Source organism: Pelecanus crispus, chromosome 11 (assembly GCF_030463565.1).
Source record: "Pelecanus crispus isolate bPelCri1 chromosome 11, bPelCri1.pri, whole genome shotgun sequence".
Taxonomy (NCBI): domain Eukaryota; kingdom Metazoa; phylum Chordata; class Aves; order Pelecaniformes; family Pelecanidae; genus Pelecanus; species Pelecanus crispus.
Window position 1 is genome coordinate 2,820,011 of NC_134653.1, and position 17,903 is coordinate 2,837,913.

The 17,903-nt window shown below is 42.2% G+C and overlaps 1 protein-coding gene across 1 annotated transcript; it reads right to left on the reverse strand.

Annotated features, from left to right (window-relative positions):
• Positions 1-2,530: 2,530 nt before the first annotated feature.
• Positions 2,531-15,671, reverse strand: TEKT4 (tektin 4). The gene is made up of 6 exons (XM_009481153.2): positions 15,138-15,671; positions 8,165-8,235; positions 6,497-6,640; positions 5,412-5,634; positions 4,244-4,398; positions 2,531-2,747 (listed from the first exon to the last, which is right to left on the reverse strand). Exons 1-6 carry the CDS (start codon positions 15,669-15,671, stop codon positions 2,531-2,533), a joined length of 1,344 nt encoding a protein of 447 aa, XP_009479428.2.
• Between the last annotated feature and the right edge of the window lie 2,232 nt (positions 15,672-17,903).

Genomic DNA, 17,903 nt, shown 5'->3' on the forward strand with positions numbered 1-17,903 from the left:
TTCCAGAAATTAAACCTTGTCTTCACAACCAGAAATTTCTCAGAATAAACAAAAAAATCCTAATGAAGCCAACAAAGTCCGCACTTTTCATACGGATTAGCAGGTAGAGCTCAAGACAACGGGAAGCTATAGCTCACCTGTGACCATAGCTCATGTGAGAGCCAGCTAAAACATCTTTTTAATATTTCCTGGTAAAACCTCAGCTTTAAAATGTATTGCAAAAAATAATATAAAAATGTATTTACACGCTAGAGCAGTGGCTTTATTTCTTATTTTTTGAAATCAGTAATTAAAGAAAAAGTAATTACTGAAACTTGAAGCTATTCCATCAGATTCTCACTCTTACAACTTGCTGGTATTCAGCTATTACCATGTGAATAGGGCAGTGATTACGCTCCTGCCAGTGTATAAGGTTTACCAGAGCAGGATTCTCCTTGATTGGCCTAAAGCAAGGGCAGACTAATTTAGTTCACAAAGGTAAATTAAACTGATAGGCTTTAATTAGGGAAAGCTCCATTTACAACCCAATATGGGGCATAAGGTTATTTGTAGTCAGCACAGTCTCAGAGAAGATGACAGCGCTTTGCTTTTCCTCTCTCTGATGCAAAACTCTTGAATCAAAATAATCGTTCTGGGTCCTGGACTGCATAGTCTCCTCATCCCATCTCATAACCCAAATTCCACTTGGCTTCCACTTTTTTTTTCCTTTAGTGGGTGAGTAAGGTCAATTTGAACATGTTGCTCCTTTCTGTCCTTTCTGAAAGGTTTCCGTGAATATTCCCATTAGTCTAAAGCCTGGTTCACTGTCTTATTTTTCCCTCTATTTTACGTGTACACCTAGAGATGTACATGCCACCAAACAAGCAGCACTGGGCTAGGGGCTGCAGCTAAATGACCAAAACTCTTTTAACACCACAGCTCCGAATAGTGGAACACCCCGTAAAGCCTTTTATTCTTCTGGTGCAGCTAAAGTCAGTTTTATACACAACTGTGCAGTGGTGTAGCTGCATACAAGGTGTGTGATCCACCCATCAGGCTGGAAGATTTGAGCATGAAGAACAGGCTAGAATATGCTGCCAAGAAGAAAGGTGCTGAAGGTGTTTTAAGAAAGGCAGAATGAAAGAGAATGCTTTCAGGGTACAAAAATAATCTTTAGTAACTGTTTTAAGTTCTGTGCACAGAAAAACATAGTAGAACCCCTGGTTTTTTTTCTTTTTTACCTGCATGCCATTTATCTCTAATAAGGATTCAACATCTGGACTATAAAAATATAATCATGAAGAGGAAATCTATTAAAAAAAGCAAAACAAAACTCTTGAACACAAAACCTGTAAAACAGAAGCTTGGGTCAAAAGCCCTCACTGACGTAGCTGGTTTTCAAAGAAATGGTAGCAGCTTTTAGCAGGAGGGCAATTGCTGAATAGTCCTCTGCACATCCTGAGTTAAGATAATACAAATAGCCATCTGTGAGAAAAACAGATAGGCTAATGGCCTCTCCTGCAGGGCTATTCAGAAATGTACACTGGCGAGGGCAGGTTTTTTGTGTGCTTTGCTTTTTGAGTTTGGTTTTGGTTTTTTTTTTCTCTTTGATCAGCTGCTTTTTCAAAGTAAAAATCTGTAATACAGGAAACCATAATGGGATTCTGTTCCATGTCATCTTTTCCCCTTTTTTGACACGTCACCTATTTAACCAAGTGGCCTACTAAGCTAATGAATGAATGACATTTGTTACGTTGCTCTACTTGAGCAGATGAATCTGATGTGTTCTCCGTTACGGGGAATAGTTCAAACACATGCCTTGCTTCCAGGGAATGCCTGGAACAGATCAAGAGCTCAATTCACAATCCAAGTGCTTAAGTTGAAAGTCACGATTGCTGTTCACAAGCTGTTTAGCTTTTTTTCTGAAAAAAAAAAGCTAAATTTATTGACTTGGAGGTTAAAAATCCTTGGACTCATTTCCAGATTACATAAGCAGGTGTCACAGCCTGGAAGTGGTTTTGCCCATAGTCAGATTGTCATTTAACCTGTGCAAACTTTTTTTTTAACTAATAATGTTTGAGCAGCTTAGTTTCCTTGCTGCTCATGTGATCTTCTGTCAGGCAAGCAGTTTTATTGCTCTCATTTCAGGCTGCCTGAAAATGCTAGAAAGCTATAAATGTTATATCTCCATCTGTGTATATTATTATTATTCACAATAAATATTCGCTCAACATATTCACTTATTAGGATGAAAACCCCAAATATCACATACTGTGCAAATTATGCATGTATGCTATAGATAAATTCTAGATGCAATGAATTACCTTTAAGCTGCATTTTAAACTCACTATAGACATCTGTGCTCAGACTGAACTTCTAAAGGCAAGACTCAAAGCCCACGATACTAATGCATTTTACCCCAAATAGAGGAAAGTAGAGGAAAATAACAGTGAATACAGTACTTCTGTGTATAATATTATCCATGTATTTTATATGAAAGATTCTAGACTACATTTTTCTTTCAGACTTTGCATAGTTAGTACAGAGATTACTACTGGTAACCTGCTAATTTAAGAACAACAGGGTAGCGTGTGCGATGGGCCATGCACTTCTGCCTATCAATAAAAATACTGTTTGTTTTCACAGCTATTTCTTTTTCTAAATTCATCCGTGTGTCTTCCAGGTTCCTCAGACACTGTTCAGATTCCAGCAGTTTTTTCTTCAGGGATTCAATGGACTCTGTTAGTTCTTCAGCTTCACTGATCAACCTGAACAGAATTACATTAAGTAATAAAAAAAAGAGCAGAAGCCAGTCGGTGTTCAAAAAGACATACGAACACTAATGGGAATAAAGATCAACAGCTATAGAATCATAATACTCAACAACAGAGGATCTTAGAGAGGTCCTACGTACTTGGTCAAAAGCAGAGCTCACTTTCACAGCTTCTGTACAGAAGTCTCCCATGATTTAGGTAGTACCAAGAATGTCTTTTGCCACTAAGCACAGTGGAACTACCCATCCTCACCTTCTCCCACTCCATAGGACACTTGTACTAAGAATTATAGGACAGAAATTGTTAGGTAAGTCACCCAGTTTGACTGGATCAGCATTTCGTTAAGCCTGTTTTTTGTTATCTGTTCACTGGTATAAAACACAAGTATTAAAGGTGATACTTGCACCAGAGATCGGAAAACAGTCTTTACTCTAAAAGCGTACATGCTTTTAAAGAAGCAGCAGCACACCCTTTTTAAAAAAGCAGCAAACCATTTTTAAGAAGTACATAATTTCAACTGCAAGTCAGTGAGGGTTAGGTGCTTTCCTGCGATCTGCCTGCAGAGAAGGCACAGATTTCCTTCCTGGGAAAACAGGATGCCTGTGTGCTATGCAAACTGAGTAACTACAAACAGCGTAAGCCTGGCAATTAAACACATGCCCATTCAGCAGAGGACTCGCATGTGTCCTTAAATCCCATTAAAGGCAATGTACATACTGAAAAGCTTGCGCATGGATGGTTTGCTGAATCAGGACCTTCAATGAGTGTGCCTGAGATGGTACAAAGCACTTGGATTAACTACATATAAAGAACAGCATATCGGCTTTGAATGGTAGGCACCTTTGCTACAAGGATCTTGTAAGCCTGCAAAAGCCGATTCCCCACTTTTCCTAAGGGTAGGAAAATGTGAAGGAGGAGAATCAATTACAAAGCTTATAATGAGATCAAAACTGACAAATGTGACACTCAGACCTTTAATTTGAAAGGATTTGTTGACCTCCAGTTTTAAAACGGATTATTACTGAAAATCAAATGCCACCAGCCTCATGCTTGGTAGTACTGAGAACTTGTCTCAGACTATGAATATGTACAGCCCATTTACATTCTCGGCACTTGAAGCATAATTCACTCGGCACATAGTCCACCTTGTGGTGAACTTTTGCTAACAGCAAAAGGGTTGCAAATGATCCGCACGCTGTCAGATTTTTTTGGATCATCCAAATCAAAAAGAAACCACACAGTTCAGAGGAGAAAGCATAGAGACAAAAGGCAGAGTTGAGCCTGTAGATTTTCTGTTTGTCAATACATTAAGTTAAAATTATATTTTCCTCACAGTGATTTCAGTAATTGAATTATTTCTGACTTATATCAGAATCAAACCTAGTAATAAAAGCTAAAGGCTATGTGTTGCCAATAAAAAATGCAAAAACTGTCTAACATCACTTCTGGATAGAATGGACTCCTTGGAGGACTTGTTTAAGAGCGTTTACCTGAATTGTGTTTCATCTCTGCAGAGCTCTACGTTGGCCCTAAAAGACCTGTCATACAGCCTTGTTTGAGCAACTTTCATTGGGGCTTCTTTGTCTTTGATAGCTTGTTTGAGAGCGGCGATATTAGCTTCTTGATCGCCAATCTCCTTAAGGATCTAAAGAGGATACCCAAGAAAAAGAACTGTTTAAAAAAAGATACATGTTGCCTCTGTGCATGCTATACATATGTTCATGGTCCTATTGAATCAGTTATAGTTTTGACCTCCTATTTGGCCAGAATATAGAACAAATAGAAGTACAAAGGTGGTTTTGACCTCTTTATTTCTACTACTACACTGAGAATCTGATCTTTGGTCTAAAAAGAAGCAGAAAATATTCTGCAGCCTGTTCAAAAACTCCTCCATGTCTTCTGACAACACATCCCACCTCCATGAATTGCTTTTAGTTGTAAATTTTTAACTGTAAATTATCCGAGAAAAATTCAAGTTATTTTGAATGAGATTGAGAACTGCTGATCAGCTTGAAAATGCATGGATTTCTGGCATTAGTGAAGAAAAGGGAAAAGACAGAAAATTCTGAATCCTTTCTCCCTCATAACCACTGACACACATGCAAAAAATAAAGTCTACCCAGCTGTCATTACCCAACAGGTGCTAAGGAATGACTATTTTTTCCACACTTGCCAATGGTCTAACATAGAAGTAGGAGCTGCTCCACATTGGAGAAAGGGCAGAGGCTGAAGACACCTCTTGTCACTTGCCAGGAACTGCTGCTGCTGCTACTACTGCAGCACAGCATGGCTTTCATTCCATAAAAATGATAACCAGGCCAGCCTGGGAATCCTGGCCCAAAGATCAGCTCCTCGATCACATGGTTTTAGCTTTTAGTTCAGCAAGACATGGAAGAAAGTGTTTAATTTTTTTCATATTTAAGTCCCGTCTCTTGTTTAGAGAAGCACAACAGATAGCAGAAAAAGCTGAACTGGAGCCACAATCCAGCTCTGAAGACTCTTATCAGATACTGAAGACTCTTCTCAGATACTAAGCTCACACAAAATAGTGTTCGATACCTGACATGGACGAAGACATTTTTTTCTAGAGGATAGATCTACTGTGATCTCCTCAAAGACTATCATGCCTGCAGCCAGCATTAAAAAAATAACACTTACTTTTTTCAAATGATGCTCTAGTTTGTGTTTTGTATCATCCAGCTCCTCACAGTGTTTGGCAAAAGCCTCATTAACAGCAGCACATTGCATCCTCAGGTCCTCAGATACGTCATGAAGAATATTGTCAATCAAGGCACGAAGATTGATGGAAGCCACTTTTTCTCGTTCTGCCCTATAGATGTTGTCATGACTGAACTTGGCCCATGTCTCCGGTGTTGAGGCACTGGAAGAAGAGGTGAATGATATACAAATAGGAACCTTGCTCTTTTGTTCAAGTTGCACTTAAGAAGACAATCTGAAGCTGGTTCTCTCCCTGCAGAAGTGTTGTCAACCTCTATGTGCTTTTGCTGTTGCATGCAGTCTAGACTTACCATGAAGGAAGAAGACTAATCCTTTATAAAATTAGTAAACTCTCATTCATCTTGTGCCTTCTGAGGGAAGTAACACATGACACAAAAATCATCCAAAGTTCTTCCATCTTTAGCTAATACTACTAAGGCAAAAAAAGTATACACATGTTTTTTGTGCAAGCACAAGTAATTAAGTCACCAGCAAATAAACACATGAATATATCCAAGCTTTACAGTTTGTGTCTACTTTGAAACAAAAAGAAACAAGATCTCTGGTTATACTTTGCCATAGCACTCGGGACACTGCATCATATGAACACTGCCTGAAAGGGGAGGGGGAAGCAGGAAGATTTATTGCAATAGTAATCCTCTCTGCGTACAGGAAGCAGCACTTGCCTTTCCCGAAAGGACGGCATGCCTGCCCATGTCAAATGGTAAGTCTCAACAGGACTGAGATCAGCCTTTAAAAGTATAAAGCCAATTATTTCCAAGAAAAAGTTCTACACGCTCATTTTGCGTATAGTGAGCCAACTTTGCCATCAGTGGTATGCCATGCTGAGATGGTAGCACTACCTTTACTATCCATGTAGCTATTTTAAAGCTATGACATTGTATGTCCAAAGAAGCAGCAATCACACCTTTAATTCAGAGCAGCATTACAGCTTTCACTGATGCAAAGGATGTATTGTATCTTACCAGGGTTATTTGGGGAGGATAATGACAGTAACTACTCACCTCTCTTCAAACTTCACTGAAGTAGGATGGAACTGGATGTTGGTGCTCTGGTTACTGTATCTTCCACATTTATCATCAATGTTGTATGATTCAACTTTGTCTGACCAGTCCATTTCACAAATCTCTTTGTGATCTCGATTTAATCTGAAAGTCATTATTATCACACATTGTTAGTAGAAAACAATACAAGTAACAAAACTATCACAGACATTTGTGAAGCTAGGCTCTGAGCCTTTGTCTTTCAAAGAGCAATGAGAACATAAACTTGTCTTTTTGTCTTGAAAATCTTGACCAAACTCTCTCTCCCACAACTATCTGCTAGAAGGTCAGTAAGCCTGATGTGTTAACCACTACCCTACACCTTCAGTACTGTTCTATGCCCACTTATAGCCTGAGATAAAGGAGTTGTTGGACTTTGGATTTTACATAATAATCCTAAAACACAGAGGATTTTTTCAATAGTGGCTACAGCTGCAGTTATTATGGGGAGAATAGGTAGGAGGTTTGCCCAACAGAACACTCTTCCCATGATAAGGCATCAGGTAGTGCTAGTAGAAGACCCATCCTCCTCTTTCACTAGTATATTGAGCGTGACTCAAATTTAAGACCTCCATAAAGTGACCCTGTATCATTCTCCGAGCCCTCCCATCCAGCCTTTCAAAGACTGTAGCACACAGGCAGTGTAATTTGTCCTTAGAAGATACAAGTACAATGATATTCAGCGTTAAAACTGCTGCTTTGTTGTCAATTAAATGAGTCACATGTCACCAAATTAATTAGAATGACTTTAGATTACAAAAGACAGTGGGTTGTTATCAACTGTTAGCACCAGATGTCACTCTCTCCTAAGGAATTAAACTACTGCTGGCCAATGATACTAAACGATGGTACTAAATGGTACTAAAACGATCTTAAAACAATTATAGAAAGCGAAGCCTAAACTCAGTAGGCTCCTCTCATACTGTAATTAATGTAACAGAACTATAAATTATTTTGCATTTACAGACATTCTTTCTAAAAACAATATTTCTTTTTATCTGGTAGAGTTGCACAAATTGGAGCAGATTCAAAAATTTTAAAAACTAAAATATCAAGGCTTCCAGCAGTTAACTCCTTCATACTGATGCACCTTAGGATTCAGGTAACATCTTTCCAAGGGCTTGTTATACATTAAAAGCAAACATTCCTTCTGAAATGCAATGAACATCCATACTGATACAGAAGGGAGAGTGAAGTTTCATATTTTAGGTTCATACTGACATCTGGCGGCAAAAACCTCATCTTGAAAAGCTCCTCTGATCAGATAAATTATTTTAAAAGAGCCTATACTACAAATCTATCACAAGGTGCAACAAGGTAGAGTGATATCCAGATAATACTTTTATTGCGCTTAAGTTTAGTGTTGGAAAATTAGAGAACTGAATACACATACTGGAAACCAGGACTGAAAATCTAAAGCATGGCTTTAGGGCATAGTTCTTTTCTTTACCCTACTTGAAAATCCTCAAGTTTCATCACTGAGTACCTCTTTTCAGGTTTAAATGGAATTCACATGGCGCATAAGCCTGGCATTGATAAGATCTTTATCCACTGGGCATTGTACCCCATATGCCAGGAATTATTTGGCTATATAAATTAGCTACTAAGGTATCGTGAAAGATGTCTTACCGCATCTGGTTACCAGCTTGCGTCAAAGTTCTTTTCAAAAGCTCCTGGATATTTCTGATAAGTTCAGCTTCCTAGATAAAAACATTGAGACTTCTGTGATATCCAGAGCGGTACATACTATCCTGCAGAGCAATTTCATTTCAATGGTTGTGGATAAACACTTAAATCTTCCTCCCATTACCCACTCTTACCCTATTATTGCAAGACATGATTTTCCGAGGAGTTGACAGATACTGAGGTAACTCAGCTCTAAGACTATTGGAATACTTCTAAAGCCTGGGGATTGATGATTTTCATATTGCATGTGTATTCCATGAAAAAGTCTATGTTCTATCAGATTAAACAGAATATCTGCATTACTTGCACAGCCTCGAAGTAGGGAAAAATAAGGCAACAGCATCACGCTCAGGAGGAGACCAGAGTCGCTGCCTTGCGCAAACACAAGGTGCCATTTTAAAACTGAGCAGGACACTGTCTGCCCTGCATGCACAAATGTCAGAGGCTGCTGCCCCGCACAGGGACGTGATGCGGCAGATCCGCTTCTCTGGCAAGACACTGGCTTCCAGAACCTGCTGAGTCCTTGCAGATACCTTCGGAGCCCGCTGCCTTGTTCTGTAGTAAGCATCTTATCTGCACGCAAGGCAGAGGCTTCCATCAGATTCCTGCTGACCTCCAAAAATATAGTTTGTCTGAAGTATGGTGATAAGGTGCTATTTAACATAAAGGAGTGGCAGTATCATAATCTCCTGTTGGCCTGCCTCCTTTGAATGCTTTGTATTAAGTAAAAATAGAAGTTACTACTCTATGATTTAAACGGCTATTGCCTGCTTCAGCAGGTATAGGAGAGCTGTCATAATAGAAACCCAACGACACTTACAGCCTTAATTTTTTTGTTAGATCTATCTATTCCAGAACTCACTTCGCCTCTGGTGATGGACAGTATCAAGGGCTGCAGAATTATCTCAAATATACAATGTTGTTTGAGGGGTTAATTTCCTCTGAGTTGTAAGCCAGTGACTGCTGGAAGTCACGAAGCTTTGCCCCACCTTGATATTGGATCCCATGTCTGAAGTTTCAGCTCAAGCTGGTTTTAGCAGGAATGTTCATTTCAACACAAACGTGATCAAACCAAAAAAGACTATACTTTCTAATAATCTCTTGTTGAACAAAAAGTACCTGGTGCTCATTTTTGACTGCAGTAATTCTGCTTTAGAGATTAACTATCAATGCTCTACGAAGTGACTTTACTGACCCAGTGATTACATATTATTATATAAAAGCCAGTCCAGCAAGCATTTTCTTTTTTATTATTTAAAGGAATTTAATATTTGAGGCTCGGATATTAAAAAGAGCTTTTGTATATGAAAAATCCTAATTAATTTTGCTGTTTTACATCAATGACAGTCATCCAATGACAGCTAAGGGAGTATATACTTACTCAGAAACTTTATTCCCAGAACACTGCTGGCACTCGTTGATCCTTGCACTGCTTTGACAAATAAATGAGTGCGTATGTCGCTGCAGTGGCAGTTTCTCCATCATAAGAAACCAACAAGGACCATAAAAAAGATAATTTTATTCTAAATGGAAAAGGACAATCATGATTGGGACGAAAATATTATTTTTAAGGCTCTAAAAGAGCACAATTAAAATAAATACATAGCTGAATCATTTTACAAACTGCAAGAACACTAAAACTCACTTTCTGCAGGGAGGAAGTATTACAACAGCTGAGTCATCAAAGTAAAAATCAAAAGGTTTTTAAAGGGTTAGAAAGATCCAGCACTCAAAATTACATTTGTAGTAATTGATATTACTTTGTGTTCGATAGTCAGTCTCCATGTAAATAAAGAGACAGCCAGTTTCCTGTGAGAAATGTGCACAATTTAAAATGAGAAAAGCCTTCCTGTAGCAATTAAGGTCTCTCACGTGGAAAGAGTGAAATAATGCAAAAATACAGAACTCCCTTGTTGAATGACCTAAAATAAAATTTAAAAATGGGTTCCCTGTTGAGGAGATATGCATGCAGATATGACATTTAAAACTGAAGAGACAGTTCTCATAATTAATGGCAGTCTAAGACTAGCTAAAGTGAAAAAGCAGGCATAAATGACAATGAATTGCCAACGCCTATCTACTAAATGATTTTTCTTAACTTTTAAAACAGTTAAAAAGTCAGCCCGTATGGCTGGGAGGAGCTGTGGCTCTAGGTTGAAGATGAAGATGCTTTGATCTAGGTCCCTCAGTCCTGGCTGTACTGCTAGACATCGCGGTACAATCCAGCCTGCTGCCCACCCGTAGCTGTGGCTGGCTCGTGGGATCGACGCCGGAGAAGGTCCACCCTGCGGGAATGCCTCCCGGTAGCACTCCCTGCAGAGGAGCAGGAGCTGGGGATCTCATACACCGTGTGGAGGACTTACAAAATGCCACGTCTGCTCCTTCACACTTTCTTTGCAGAGTAAATTCCATCAGCAACCATGGCAGAGAGCGCTGCAGCCAGGAGCACAGCTCTCTCGGACTTTGTGATTTCAGCCATAAAAATGTGGGCGATTCCACACAAAAATCCTGGGGGCAGATGTGGGCTTTAGCAAGTGGCAGAATGGATGATCTTTACGTGGTGTGTGCACGGAATTGTGTTGGCAATTCATTTGAAGGTCCAGTCTGCGTTAGGAGTGGAAAAGCATGTGAAAGAGTTTTAGTAGGTAGCAGCATCTCTGGTTCAGAGGAAGACATTAACTGAGATTTGCATTTCTTCAGTTCACAAAAGGACTTGGTAGATGAAATGCCTTTTTTTCCTCCTTATTTTTTCCCATATATGTCTTCATGCGCTGTCTATTAAAATGAAATACTGTCAAATCTGAAGTGATCTTGGCTTCTTTTCAGCTGTCTTCTCCACAGTTAATACTAATAATAAACCTCTGTTATTATAAATGGTCGTCAATTAACAGGGAGAGAACATTTTATAGCTTAGCGTGCCATTTATTTTATTACAGTATTTAATGTTTATGATACAAAAGTTGGATTTTCCTCAAATCTAGTGATAAAACCATCCCAGTTCATGACTTTGTAAGCGTCTGATTAATGGTGCAAGGAAAACATTTAAGAGCAGATGTTTGTGCCTTCCATGAATTTACAAATTCAGGTTTTTGCAGCCTGTCTTTTTCTATCAGTGACTTGCAGATGTCAGCAATGTCTAAATAAAGCACCCAGGGCCGGGATGACACAGTGAGAGAGCAGCTAAGAGGAACTGGTAGAACCCCGTGAGAGAGGCTGTGCAGTCGCCCTTGATTACAAATCCAGTTGCATCCATCCATCAGTAACGACATGACACCAGATGTCCCACACATCAGCACAGCAAATAAAAGCAAGCTAGCTTGCAGATCTCACCAGATTTAGACCCCCCAAACAGCGTGTAACAGGAAGGCTGTTATTCATTAGAGCTGGGAGTGAAAGCAGGTAACAGTCTTCAGCATCTCAGCTCTGCGACTGGCCTTTTTCCTGCTGGTCTCCGAGACTCATTTCAAAATCCACGATCTGCAGATGTTGAAAATAGGCACTGCACTCTTAACTGAGTCGTCTACGTACGGGACTGTCCATCGCACACTGGTTCACTTGGCAAAGCTACAGATCACAGCGTTTGGGAAAGGTATTCTGTTGTTTTCCTTGCCCCATTATTGCAGCTAGCAGGAATACGTACATATGTATCCTTTCTCCACTTTTTTAAACTTTAATTTTAAGCACAGTTGACAGGATCTTGGCTAATGCCTTTGTCTTCAGCAGCAGGGAATAGCTGGGGTTGACTTCATTGTTGAAGCAAACACACAACAAATCAACACCCTGAGTCTACGGTAAAAAAAGTGGCATAAATGTAAGTACGTCCACTTATTCCACAGTCATATCTGGCACTCAGTTAATGAGTCTGGACACTGGACATGTGGAAATAACCTTGAAATGCAGTATATATGCAGCCGAAACATGGTTTATTGACAGTATACCACCATGTGGCAAGTCCTTTGCTAGGGCTTCCATTTTCAATATTAAATGTGCGCACATAAACATACTAAACTGTCAGTAAACTGATGCAAAGGGGATTCAGAGGAGATGTCATATGGGTTATGAAAGTCAAAAACCTCATACAAAACAGATGCATGTACTGCTTTTTTCTGAATTCAGCTATTTCCAATGCAGCAGCACAAAAAAAGACAATTATTCTACTTGAGAGATTTTATCTTCTGTTTAGTCATCAAAGATCCTTCTTTACTGGAAAAACAATGGTGTCCTTCAGCTTCTTTTTCTTAACCAGAACTGCATTAAGAAAAGATTAATATGCTGCTAAGTGGAGTCAATGAATGTCTGAGTAACAGCTGATTTTACTATGCATGTGAGGAGCTTTCATTTAAATACCCTCATCCCTCATTCCAGCAGTGGCTGTTTAGTGGTGGTATGTATCACAATAGGTGATCTAAATACGACTCCATGCTGCAAAGCAAATAGGACAGATGAGTTGGAACCAAAACTCCTTAAAAGAAATAGATGGTGTGCCAAAAAAGAGGAAAACCCCAGATCTTATCCAGATGCGTAAAACCTCCATCAGAGATACTTCTGTTTTCTTTGTGAGTCATCTGAAATGACTCCTACTGAACAGATAACGAAAGTCCAATTACATGCAGAGATTGAATACTGCTTGTGTATGCGTATTTGATGTTGTCTCTTTAAATGTCATCTGCCAAGGGGCTGCTGAAAGGTGGTTATCTTGGCGACGCTCTGGGAACTGGGAAATGTTCCTCATTGCTGCAGAAAGCTGAAAGCAGGAACAAAATCTCTGTCTTTTCCATGGTTAGGGTTAGGAGAGGAAGAATTTCAAAGGAAGGAAAATACCCTAGAATATCAATTGACTGTGTAATTAAAACTGCAGGGAAAAGAACGTCTGTTTTCTAACCCATCTGACTTTTGGAAACTATTTCTTCTTTTTCTCAGTTTTTGCATGGGAAGAGAATGAATTACTCCTGATCTCCCTTGCATTACCATTTCTTAAGAGAGTTAAGATTAGAAAGTGACTGGACAAGTAAGCAACATTCAGAAGAAGTATGTCAGTACTTTAGTGATAAAATATGCATAACTCCTCCAAATAAGCAAACGTAACACAGAGCTACAGTGCACTGGGCCATTAACTTGGAAATCTGCGCAGTGAACAGTCAGAATTCATGCAAGAGCAGCTCTAAGTGTCACAAATTATTAGTCAGTTTTGGAGAGAGCATGAAGTACAAGGTACCATCTGATTTCTTGCAGTGAAAGAGGTATAGAGTATAGCTGCAGCTTAAAGAGCTGGCAAAGCCACAGAGGGCACATTTTAACATCTATTTGCAAACACTAGTGCCATGAAATCTATTCCTCTGTGAAAATGGGAAGGATTTCCTCTGATATTATGTACTCCTCTTCCTTCTGCACTGCAAAGGTCATTGGCATGGCAACAAAATCTTCATTTCTCAAGAGTCCATCTGCTGCCGGTATACACGCCTCATCTGAACTCACATCATTCTTTTTTGATGACATCCTACTTGGCTGTTGACGGTCTGTCGTCACAAGCACACAATCACAATTTCAGGTGAAGAATAAGCAGCAGCAGCAGCAGCAGATGGGCTTCTGAGCAATGAACAACTATTCTCTGAAACCAAGAGGAAAGAAACACAGGAGAGAAATCCTGCAAGAAAATGACTTTTTTTTTAGTAAATCTTACATTCACGATTTCTCTAAGACATCAGCAGCTGATGAGAATAATTTCTTTTCTGTAATCTGAACTTTGTAACAATTCACACACTGAAACATCCTGTACTCTAAGTTTCATGTTTATATTTTTGACTGGAACAACCTCTTAAATATTGATTACAATTCAGCAGTTGTACACAACTCCTATTCAAAATATTGGTAAATACTATCATGCCATCAACTATGTAAGTTTCTTCAATATTTTTCTAGCAACAAATATTAATCATCTGGTTTAATCAGGAACTCATCATGAATCCACTTTCACAGTATACTGGAGGCTGCAGGCAAATAATCATTAATTTATTTGTGGGACACTAGAATATGTATCATTCCAGAATGAAAAATGACCAGAACCTGTTCTCTGTAACATGTGCAGCCACAATAATTACATCAGCTTTGAAGGCAACCTACATGCAGTGCTGGATCTCAGTTATAGATAACAAAGTGTCAGCTCTACGGGAGGAAAAGGATCAAGCAAATTTCAGGGAAGTCTCAGGTTTGTTGAAGTCACACTGTCAGAAATACCATCTGTCTGTGCCCCTCGGCTTGCCTGGAGCTGTCATCTCATGCGGGTGTCACACAACTACATCGTACTGTTCATTGTGCTGTCCTGCAGGACGTCTAAAATGATGGTTTGTGTTGAGACGCTGTAGTACGGTGTTGGATCACTGCCTCGTCATGAACCTTGGCAAGACTACAGCATCAGACCCGGTAGTAAAAGGTAATGGCAGAGACTGCCAGACTTGGACAGCTTGAGCATGGAAACAGGAAAGGAGCATTTCACCACTCCTGAATAGTCTGCTTATTGGGTACTGCACTTTTAAAGTGTAACCTGCAGAGATGAGGGGACTTTAAGCCAAGCGGGGGCTGGAAGAGGTTTAATGCCAGAATAGGATGCCCATCTTGGTTCAGGAAACCTCTGTTTTGATTTTGTTTGGATCTGGTCTGAGAGGGGGAGATCTGGTCTCCTTTAGTCACACTCATGTGATTTTTAAATACTTTTTAAACAGAGGAAGGATTTTAAACAATCCTTCTTAATCCTAGGAGTGACAGAGTCCAGGCTGCCAGAAAGGAGCACTAGGTATCATGAAGATACCTTCGTGAGCTGCAGTATCACCTAGTGACCAAGCTGTTCACCATTTTTGAGACCAGAGCAGCACTAAGAGAGGGCTGCGAACAACCCTTAGCATCCTAACGTCCTGCTCACCTTCAGCAGCTCTCTCTCCACCTCATCACTGACCAGGTCCGGGGCTTGCCTCCTCTCCCGACACTGCAGGTTATCGGTGGCAATAGCATAGGGCACCTCGGTGGCATCGAGCGCCCTTTCCAGCCGCAGCTTCTGGGCTGCCAGCAGGCCGGTCTCAGCTTCGAGGTCCTCAATCTCCTTCTGGAGCTCGGTCTTCCAGAAGTGTATGTCCTGCAGGCGCTGGCCCAGGGCGGCCGTGGAGTCCTGCTGGGCGCGCTGGGCGGTGGCAGCGGCACGTTCGGCCAGTTCCTTGGCCTCGGCCCGGCCGCGCTCAGCCTGCTCGCAGCCGGCCAAGGCCTTGTGGTACAGATCACAGTGGTGCTGGTGCCACTCAGGGAGCAGGTACTTGGCGGTGCGGAAGCCAGCCGTGGCCAGGCCGCTGGAGGAGTCGGGCCCGGTGTTCAGCGCCACCTCGCACACCTTCACGGGCAGGTCGGAGGCGGGGACCGTCTGCGGCGCCGGCTCCTTGGTCAGCAGGACCCTGGCCTGCGCCATGGCGGCGGGGCCTCCGGCTGGGCAAGCCCGGGCTCCCCGCTAGGCCGCGCCGCGTCCTCCCGTCGCCGCGGCAACGGCAGCAGCCAATGAGGAGGCGGGTCCCCCCCGTTGCGAAGGGAAACCCGAGGCGGTAGCGGGGGCACAGCCCGCCCCTCAGTACCGCGCCCCGACGGCCACCAATCAGAGCGCGGACCCGCCCCCAGGGCGCGTTGGATAGGGGAACGCCGGCCGCCCGCACTCGCCTCCAAGCTGCTTGTTGCTATGGCGACGGGGACACCCAATCGGGAAGGAGCAGGGCTGGGCGCGGGCCGTGTCATGGCGGCGCCGGGCGGGCCCGGGCCTTGGGGCGGGCGGGTTTGCTGACATAGGCCTCGGTGCACGTTGTAACGCGTGTAATTCGCGTGTGCGGCTGTGCGGGGGAGAACAAACCAGGCTGAAGCCTCTACATTGCCTTCGGGCTCCCCTTTGTGCTGAGGAACTTCCCTTTTTCCAGCCGCCGCCTGGGCACAGTAACGCTTTTTCCTGTTTCTTTTGGAAATACGAGGGGATCCTGACAGGACTTCAGCCCGGTTCCTGCCCAGCAAGGATTGGAGGCGAGGGGCAAGGCCCTGTGGAGGCCATGGGGCCCTGCGCGGGGCCTGCGGCATCCCCTTGCTTTAAACCGTTCAATTTAATAAATTTCCGCACCTCACTCCATTCTTACACCCAAATATTCGTTCTTAAGACGGTTTGTGTGACTCTGGCCTCGTTACACATCAGGTGCTTGTGAAATCCAGCTGCTCTGGCCTCGTTACAGTGCTCGCAAAATCCAGCTGCCACGGCATCCCCTGTTTAATTTTCACTTGGAGAGATAAAGATGGCTTATGCTTGGACTATATTAAATTTTGAGGGGTTGCCATCGCCGTGCAACGAGGAAAAGAAATGAAAGGAGAGGCTGCGAGGCGAGAGGCGCCTCTTCAGAGCCCTGGGAGGAAGGCGGGGAGGGCAGGGTGACAATAGAGGGCACTCTCTTCCTTGCACTGCAACAGGGCCTCTGTCTTCAATGTCATTTTGCTTTAGAAAATAAAAAAGAAGAAAAAAGCCATGTGCACTGCAGCCCGCCCAGTGTCATCCAGGCTAATGGGCTCCTTGGGTGCTGAGGAGAGCGATGCCTGAAGTGCATCGAGGTGCGCACGGCAGGGAGCACACGCACCGTGGGCGTGGAGTAATGTACAAACTTCTGCAGAAGACACTTTGCTTTACGAGAGTTTGCTCTAAATCCACAGAAAGTCCGTGCTCATTTTTCCTACGGGGTCTTGCGCTACAGGGGACAACCACTTGATCTTTCTGAAGAGGCTGCATTTGAAAGATGCATCGTGCATCGGCTGCAAGCCGCTGCCCGCCAGCCCTGCGCCCCACGTGCCCTCTGAAGGTTCCCTTCCACAGAGGCAGTGTTGAAAAAGGACATTCAGTCCCAGCAGAGATAAGAAATCCTTCATCTTGCCTTTTGCAAATACTATAACTGGCCCTCCAGTTAAACAGCAGCAGTCGATCACCTTGCACTGCTGAAGTCAGTGAATGACTTCGCTGGAATGACACCCTTTCCTTCCCCTCCTCACTTCATTTCTGTTTCTCTCCTTTTTCATCCATCTTTCCTCTAACTGTCCTATCTGTTCCTTTCCTTACGTTACCCCCAGCCTGTACCTTTCTTTCTCTTTCCTCTGCTTGTGGCCTTCTCTGCATGATGGTCTATGCAAATTTTTCATTTTTAAAGTACAATAAGTCTACAGGAAAAGCCCTGCTGAGCTATTCAGAGTTAAAGTCCTTGGTATGGAAAATACATTTCTTGAAAATAAGGGCAGCAACAATTTGCTATTAAGTAGCATTTTTCTCTGAAGCTTTCAAAAGAGCTTTTATTAGTGGCATCTTATCGCAGCCCATTCAGTGTCACCCAGGCAGTTTTGAAGGTGGGTCAGTTAGGGCCGTGATGGGATGTGGCTGAGGTTGCAAACTTAGCAGCAGGCTGAGCTGAGTCCCAGGCCCTACATGTGACAGTAAATTATAATCTTCTCCAACAGGGAAACACCACACCAAAAAAAAAAAAACAAAACCCCAAACCCGTAAATTCTTCCTGATCCAGTGCAAGGATTACTTCAATGAGCAGTTTTATGGTTGTTATCCCAACTGGTCAATGTTTCCAAGGATGAGTATTTTCATCAGGTTGTTTTTTTGGCCAGTCTAAGCCTGCTTTCA